We start from the raw sequence: 9101 nt of genomic DNA, 5'->3' as shown, positions 1-9101 counted from the left end.
AATATAATTTTCTTAATGTTTGCTGGTAACTGATATAATCACTTACAATTTATCCTTGCACTGTCCGTCAATTCATATCCAAGGAAGCCTTTCTGATTTGATACACTAAGGACATAAAGTCAAAATTAGATTACAAAGTCATGAAGATGGTTAAGTGAATTTCAGTTCTGTTGATGTTTCAATTCCTGGCTAAATAGTTGTTTTGCTATTCTAATAGTAACCTTATTGTATTTTGTAAGCTTAAAGCTAACTTGATTTACATCTAATTTTCAAGCCTAGAGCATTAAACTTAACAAATTTGATATCAGTAAAGTAAATGTTAATATTAGCCATAATAAAAATAAAAACTTGTTTTGAAGGTACAATGTTTGGTAAAATGTACTGTATATAACTTATGTACATTGATCCATGCATGGATAAACTCGGCAAGACTGAGGTAACTTTCCGATATCTTACACATTCAGGGTAAACATCGAAACTCTGGTCGACGCTGTGATCCAGACTCCGATCCAGACTATAAAAGTCGGACACAGATCCCTTGCAAGTTTGTACAACAGTGCAGATCCACTATGTATATAGATGTCATTCAAAACAGAAAAAGCCTTCAAAGACTCCGCAAAAATGCCAATCTGGCTTTTCCTAAATTCCTTCAAGGACATCCCCAAATTGTCAATTCCAAATATTAAAGAGGGAATTCTAGCTTAAAAGTCGAATAATTTAAAATGTTTATAAAAAAATAGTGCTAATTTGACATTAAATATAGTGTTTATTCATAAAATAGAACAATCCTAACACGTTTATCCAAAATCCTTCAGCAGAATTTGATTAAATTTGGCATAGAGCATTCTGTCATTAAATCCTTTGGAAATTGTGCAAATGGTGATGATATGCCACCAAAGATGGTGCTGTTATTCAAATCGCAAATCTTTAAATTACTAAAACCGCAAGTCTTTAAATATCTTGTTCTCAAACACTTCAATCATAATCCAACTCAATTTGATAGAGTGTATTCTATTACGACAATCACGAAGACATTTAAATTGTATGTCAGTGATGTCGACCTGACAGCTGTTAATAAAACAGATAATACAAAACATCATGTTTTTATAAAATCCTCATTACACAACATGCCTCAACTGCAAGAACGTATCTTGTTGTAAAGGGCCGGTCATCTGATAAATAGATCTACTTTGATTAAAAATATTAAACTAAAAACGCAACAACATTTCAATTGCCTCTTCTCGAAACAGCTTTTTTAAAATTAAATTTGACATAAAGCATTTTTATTAAGATTTTTCACTTTGTTTCAATTAAATATTGCCATTTTGCTGATGATTAAACATAAGGATGGTAAACAAATCGACTGAAATTAACAAAAGGCATCCTAGCACACGGGCTTGTAAGTTTTGCAAAATAGTTTCTTTTCCTTTTTTGTGGGGAGAGGGCTACATTGTTTTTTGTTCACCATTGTGGATAATCTCCTCACAAAATACCTTCCGATTTCATGAAAAATTTAACCTTTTCATCAATGTTGTATCATCATCAGGCATGCTGTAACTTACTGAAAAACCTACGTATTATGATCTGATAATCCAATCCTTTTATTTTCCGCGGATGAGATAATGAAGGGAAGTGAAAATATTGACCACTTACACACTCTATAAAACAATCATACAATTTCATGTCCCCATGCACACTCTAAATATTAGCTATACAATTTTTTTACTCATACGCACTGTAAATAACAGCCATACAGTTTCATGTCTCCATGCACACTCTAAATATCAGCTACAGTGTGGTCGCGATTTAAGAGAGGGCTATGTTTTTGAAGCACGCGCATAATTTGAGATTCGCGTAAATTGAGATCATTTTCTCCTTATAAATTTAGTATGTTAAAATTAGTGGATGCTTCTGCAAAGTAGATTTTAAAAAAAGATAAAAGTTTTCATAAAAAGCACAGGGAAACGAATTTACAACATAGGAAGTATAACATAAAAACATGAAATTATGAATTTTAATCATTAGAACATATGTACGTGTATTAAAGAACGAAAGCTACGTTGAACAGTAGTGTTGATGATCTCTTTGAAACTGTCTGTAGAGAAAACAACGTTTACATATCCTGTTCTGAACTGTCTGTAGAGACAACAACAGGAGACAGGCTCGGGGTCATCCGGAGATGACACTCTGAAGAAAGAGTCCAGCGTAGTCTGAGTCTTATGTTTTCTTTTTTCTCGTAAAAACTCTTCATAACAAGAAACTGAATCCATAACTTTGCGTTGAATAAGTGAACTTCGATTCATATCTGAATCATTATCCTCCATTAAAGTGCAAGCAGCAGTGACATGACGTACGTTGTCATATTTGAAATCCTTTATGACACCCTGATCCATTGGTTGCAAAAGGAATGTGATATTTGGTGGCAAATATATGACTTCAATGTTTTTAGAATAGTCTTCAATAGTTCTAGGATGGCTGGGGGCATTGTCTAAAAATAATAAGATTTCAAATGGCATGCGTTCTCTCTGGCAATAGTTTTCAACTCAAAATGCAGGTCCTTCTCAAAGTATTGCTTAAACACTGCACTGGTCATCCATCCGTTCTTATTAGCATACCAGGAGACAGGCAACTCCAATCGTTCATACCCCTTTAAGACCCTGGGATTTTCAAAACGATAAATCAAGAAAGGCTTCAACTTGCAGTCACCTTATGCATTGCCTCCCAGGAGAAGTGTTTAGCGGTCTTTAGCAGCTTTAAAACCGGGCGCAGTCTTCTCTTTCACCGAAATGTAAGTGCGGTCAGGCATTTTGTTCCAGCATATGCCAGTTTCATCGACATTAAAAGTCTGCTTTGCTGAGTAATCACCGCTTTCAATAATTTTCTGCAGTCTGGTGGGAAAACCTCTTGCTGATTCTTCATCAGCTGATGCAGCTTCACTTGTTTTAACATTTTTAAAGCCAAAAACGTGCTTTAAACTTGTGTAACCACCCAATACGGGCATGAAAATCTTTTTGATCACCTTCTTCAGATACCTTGAGAACTTCGTACAGGCTAGTGGTTTTAGCACACACAATCACTTGGCTAAGAGAAATTTTCTTCTTATGCTGATCATAAAGCCACGTTGCCAACATCCTTCCCATCCTATCCATTATGTTGGGGCAGGTATAGCAACTTTTCTGGTTCGAAAAAGAGGTTCCAGCTTTCACACTTGCTTTTATTGTTTCCGCACTGTCACGTATTGTTCTACATGTGCTTTCAATAATGTTCAAAGCATTCTTTATCATGGCGGTACTCTGACCACGTTCATACTTTTTCACTACTTCAAGTTTAACCTCTAAAGAAATATCCTTCCTTGGTCTCTTCGGACTATCATTTGCTCGTCTGTTAGATGCCATCACTAATAACATTCCAAAATTGTAACAAAAAATTTGTACATGTACACACGTACGCAGCACTGAGGCCACAATAAACAGAATGGATGGGGCGTAAAAACTGGGTATTGTGAGTAATGTTTGCCTGCGACAGAGTCACAATCTGTATGAGAGAGTTATCTCAATAGTAGAGATCTTTTTCGCATTTTTCCCCATTTCGTGTTATTTCGAATTCGCGTAAATTGACGTCGCGTAAATTGCGATCACACTGTATACAATTTCATTTGACAATACACACTCTAAATAAGAGACAAGGGATGGAACTTACTTTTAGGTAAACTATCAATCAGAGACCTTTTAAGGCACCGAAAGGAGATCTATAAGTGGGATATACTTTAGGTGGCTCATTTAAAATCATTTACAAAGTTTGCATTTTTTCTCTAGTTACATGCAAAGTTTTAGTTTACACGTCTACTGAACACACGTGTATATGCAGTTAAAGAATGTGTTTATTGCCATTCTTCTCTCGATGGAGATCACGGGAATTAATACAACAAAGAATAGGGTTATATTAGACTTTTTGAAATTTCTGAATGCAATGTAGATTCGCATAGCACTGACTGTTAAAATATGTATGCCATCATAGAAGTCTTTCTGGTGTGCAAATAAATACAAATGTAACAATTTATTTCTGCACCTGTGTGCAATTAACACAATTTGAACCAACTAAACGACTTCTTCAAAAAGTCCACGAAGACAGTAACATTGTTGTACTGGTTTGTCATCCTGTATGTTTTCCCATATGAATTTCGGAACATTTACATTAGAATTTCCAAAATAACTTCGAAATTAATATACCCCATGCCCTGACGCAAAGAAAGCAGAGAAAAGACAGACTAGTAATAATACCGTGTCCACGGAAAACAAATGTGAGACTAAATGGACTCCAGCTTGCAAGTTAAAAACACAATAACTGTTACGTGATCGTAGAACGATGTTGATTTGTCAATATGCACATCTTCAGATGTGTACATCATAATCCATCAATAGCTGAAATTCTATATGCAGTCACCATATTAAGTCATAGAGTATATACAGCGCAGCTTGTAATTAGAAAAGGGGGAATACTCTGACATAAAAGAACAAGTATTGTTTTCAGATAGGTCATAAGCACAATAAAACATGTACAAACTGTTTACTTTTAAGTCAAGATTAAACGGATGTCCTCGCCACTATGATGTAATTGAAAACCAAATTGTGAGATCAACCGAGGCCATTACTGCGTAAGATTTTTCAGAAAAAGGTGAAAACCAACTTTTATCTAGATCTTCTTGATGTATAAACTCATATCGAAATGGGTTTAATAAAAACGGCCTTCGTAATTTATTGAGTGGAAACAAAATTCGCGATGGGCGACAAACGGAATACGAGGAACACCGTATGGCATCTTATTTGTTATGGTTTAGACACACAATAAATCCATAAGTAACTTAAAAACATGTTTAAGTCACAATATTGTGACACATGTTGCAAGCCCGATTTAACTCAAAAGTGGGCAATAACTCTTCAAAATGCGAGAATGCAAAGTTTGGTCAATATGTCCATCTTTAGAAATGACAACATATGTAAATTAAACTTCCCTAGTGTTATCTAAACAGTATATCAAAGTAATCTACTTAAAAACAAAACACTTGATTTCTATTTGTAAAAATTCGAACAATCTATGTCATATATTTGTTTTGGGGTTGTTTTTTCTTCTTTTTTTTTTTCTTCTTGACTTTATTAGAGTCTGCCTGTCCGGATAAGTTGATGGTGTAAGAAAGGTATGTAGGCACATATACCTATGTATATCTATATATCTTTCAATGAAGTTTACCACTAGATCAGAAGTTGCTGGAAGGATCTGAAAGACTCCAATCTACACAGCAAAGGCAAAACGACAGGGTAAAGAAAAATTACTCAGTGTCTGCGCTGGCAGAAAATTGTAAAGATAGAAATTTAATGTGGCAAAGGGATTTACACTCAGTTAGTGCCGCATATAAATTAGATTCTACTGTACAGTGACTTCCATGATTCATTTGGATTAATCACTCAAGAATATATGGTGCATGGAAAAATGTAGAGTAATGATTTTAATGAAAATTTTATATTTGTAGCATTTAATGCTTATATCACTTGTACACCATGATAATGCACTGTGTACAACAAAATCAGTCCATACACCGACACCCACGCGGTAAAATTGTTGTCGGACAATCCTGCAAATGTTTTGTCTATAGTGGAATATAATAAAACTTCTTCCCACAGCGTAGAGCCTTCGCTGCTGCATTTTGCGTGTGCTCATAAACGTTTTCGAACAAGGTTCCATTCATGGCATATTTTGGGCAGTCAATAACTTTAAATTGTAGGTCAAGACAAATTTGGACTTCCAGTAAAAGACTCTTGTTGCTTTCCTGCAAAACAATAATGTTTTTATAAGACAAGGAGGGTTACAATAGTGCGTGTGTGTGTGTGTTTGTGTGTGTGTGTGTGATTTAGATTTTTAACGTATCTTTAACAATTGTTTAGTCATATCGCTACAATGTCTACAGTGTAACAGTTTACAGTGATGTCTAGCACTGGGGCATCATATCGCAGACATGTAGCATGATGTCCCACCCAGTCACATTATCCTGACACCAGGCCGACCAGTCCTAACATTAACCTCTTAATGCTGAGCGCCAAGCGAGGTAGCTGTTAGTACCATTTTTGTAAGTCTTTGGTATGACTCAGCCGGGGTTCAAACCCGCGACCTCCCGCATCCAAGGCGGACGCTCTAACCACAAAGCCGCCAAAGCGGTCGGTTACAATAGTAACAAATGTGACGAACATGGCTGCGGCAAATATCTAGTACACTGACATAGTTACGACAGATCAAGTTTACTACGCATGTAGTCTTTTCACGCGAATATCGTTCTTAGAAGTAATATTTTTCTAGTCAAAAGTAAATTGTGACAAAACAAGCTCCACCAATCCGCTGATATTTTGTCAGTGTTGACTATCTAGTAACAGTAATATGAAAGTCAGTTTATAACACAGTGAGCTCCGTGTGGCCAGTTAGACATCCAACTACATGTAGCAGTGTTTCTGTTTTTTCTTTAAAATTTTGTGATGTGTTTTATTTAACTCTGAACACCCTTTTAATTTGCAAGATGACGAATCCCAGTTGGTCATCGACAATTGTAGAATTCATATTGCCTTTGAGATAGGCACAACGAGTAAACAGTCTGGGAACATTGTTGCAGTTCAGTTAGATGATGATAGTGTTTCACTGACACATATTTTACGATTTTCTGAGTGGGGCAACATTTATTGAGTGGGACAAAAGAAACATTGTTAGAGAGTATAAATGTATTTTTTAATTCATCAGATGTTTATGTTTTGTTCTATATTCTGACTTTTGAAATATCTTGCAAATTTACACACACTCTCCCCTACCCCACCCCATATATGTGTGTGTGTGTGTGTGTGTGTGTGTGTGTGCATGTGAAATATTACATTAATCATAAAACTGTTATTTGTTTTTGGGAAGAGTGGGGGGGGGGGAATTGTTCTTGTCATTCTTGCCCTTCTAAAAGCACTAGCGATATAACATGTCTGCTTTGTACAGAAGTAGTGAATGGGGGCACTCTACGGACAATGGGAAAATATATTACAGACTCCCCTAGGCAAATCCACGGGCAAGGGGAATTTAACATGGGAAATTGAACATAGCAATATATAGGGGCAATGGATTGGGCCTGTCTACGGACAAGGGAAATTTAACATGGGGAATATTGGGCCTGTTGACGGACAAGGGAAAGTGGAGTCTGTATAACGTCTGACGTAACGGTATTGGTAACACCGTTGTAACCATGGGAGGTGACGTCACAGTACTGAGCAAAGGAGTGGGACTTAGATTTATATAACACATACAATAGACAACATACCACATATAACAGACACAAAAAAATTTAGGCAAGAAGGCAATTCTTTTCGAGGCATATGAGTGGCCCTGAAAAGTACCTTTAGGTTCTTCTTCTTTCTTCTTTTTCTATTTTCTCCACATCTTCCACCAGCCCCTGACCTTACCCAATATTCCTTTCTTCTTCTTCTTCCTCTCTTCATTCTCTGGTACCCAGTCAGGATGACCTATGGCCTTGAATTTCTCCTGGACTTTCATCCAATTCTTATTCAGTTTCTCAAATTCCTCCTTTTTCTTCATGTTTTCTCTTTCTTTTCTCTCTTTAGCCCAGGTTTCTTTTATCTTCTTCACTTCTTCTGTTAACACATTTCTCATCGGTTCTTCTGCTTTCTTGAGCTGGTCCATTCCCCATTTTACGAAAGACCACTCTGTCCATTCCAATATATCTTCTAAGAAACACCTGACTCTTATGAAAATATCTAGGGCTTCTTTCAAGTTACCAACTTTCACATACTGAGGGTGAACAAAGCCTCTTAATCTCTTCACTTCTTCCTCTATCATATCTTTCAAAAGATCCATGGCTACTTTGAGGCTTGTTATTTGCCTTGTGACAAAGTCTTTTGTAACTGGATGCCTCCATTCATTCTCAAGCCATCCACTATCCAATACCAACTCTCTTTCAAGATGTTGAATAAAACCGAGACTTCTACCATCTTCTTTTGCTTATTCCGTAGACTTTATATGAGTCAAGTACGGACGTGAAGGAAAACATCTCCTACTTAACTCTTCGCATATTATCTACTATTCACACAGAGGTGAGGAAGCAAAAATCATAACCAAAATATACTATCCACACACTCAAAGAAGCAAAAAACAAACCAAAATATCCTATCCACACACACGGAAAGGTGCCATAACTAACCACAAATATACTATCCACACACGGGAAGAAGCAAAAACATAACCAAAATATACTATCCACACACGCGAAAAAGCAAAAACAAACACAATTATACTATCCACACACGGAAAGGTGCCATAACTAACCACAAATATACTATCCACATGAGGAGAAGAAAAACAAAATTTAAATATACTATCCACACACGCAAAAAAGCAAACACTAATCACAAATATACTATCCACACACGCGAAAAAGCAAACACTAATCACAAATATACTATCCACACACGAGGAGAAGAAAAACAAAACCAATATATACTATCCACACGCGAGAGGAAGAAAAACAAAACTTAAATATACTATCCACACATGCGAAGAAGCAAAATCAAAAACCTAATTATATTATCCACACAGAAGGAAAGTTAAACAACCACACACTCTACTATCCATACAAACGTACGTGAGCGCTTACAAACCCCAATAATCTACTATCCACACAAACGTACGTAAGCTCATATAAACACACACACACACACACACACACACACACGCTCGCGCGCGCACATGCACACACATAATCACATTAGTAAAGGAGTGAATGTTTATTATCACACTACTCCACATTCACACAAATTGGCAATTTGAATAGTTTCTTTTCTATATTATTGGCTAGCCCTGAAAAGGGCTGTTTTTCTTTTTTGTTGTTGTAAACTTCAGATGCACCTGTTAGTGACGACATCTCCCATGCCGAGCACCACAGACACAACGGTCATTTTTCCAATTTATTCTTGTGGTTGGAAGCGCAGATGGGGCTTGAGTGGCTTCACTATTCTAGTTCTCCGTTTGAGGGATAGTGAAAATTTGTTCTTGTCTCCTTTGTCTAT

At 36.4% G+C, this 9101-nt stretch overlaps 1 protein-coding gene across 2 annotated transcripts in view; it reads right to left on the bottom strand.

Moving 5' to 3' along the window:
* Nucleotides 1–5348: 5348 nt before the first annotated feature.
* The window catches only part of LOC149805078 (ribonuclease Oy-like), a 50672-nt gene continuing 46919 nt past the window's right edge, over nucleotides 5349–9101 (bottom strand). For both annotated transcript variants that reach the window (XM_089947140.1, XM_089947146.1), the window contains exon 10: nucleotides 5349–5824. In XM_089947140.1, the coding sequence (XP_089803266.1) occupies nucleotides 5645–5824 (180 nt within the window). In that variant the 3' untranslated portion in view covers nucleotides 5349–5644. The remainder of the gene's footprint in view (nucleotides 5825–9101) is intronic.

The sequence above is a fragment of the Sinohyriopsis cumingii genome, chromosome 2, assembly GCF_028554795.1.
Source record: "Sinohyriopsis cumingii isolate HCF-2022 chromosome 2, ASM2855479v2, whole genome shotgun sequence".
Lineage (NCBI taxonomy): Eukaryota > Metazoa > Mollusca > Bivalvia > Unionida > Unionidae > Sinohyriopsis > Sinohyriopsis cumingii.
This window is presented reverse-complemented; position numbering and strand designations above follow the sequence as displayed.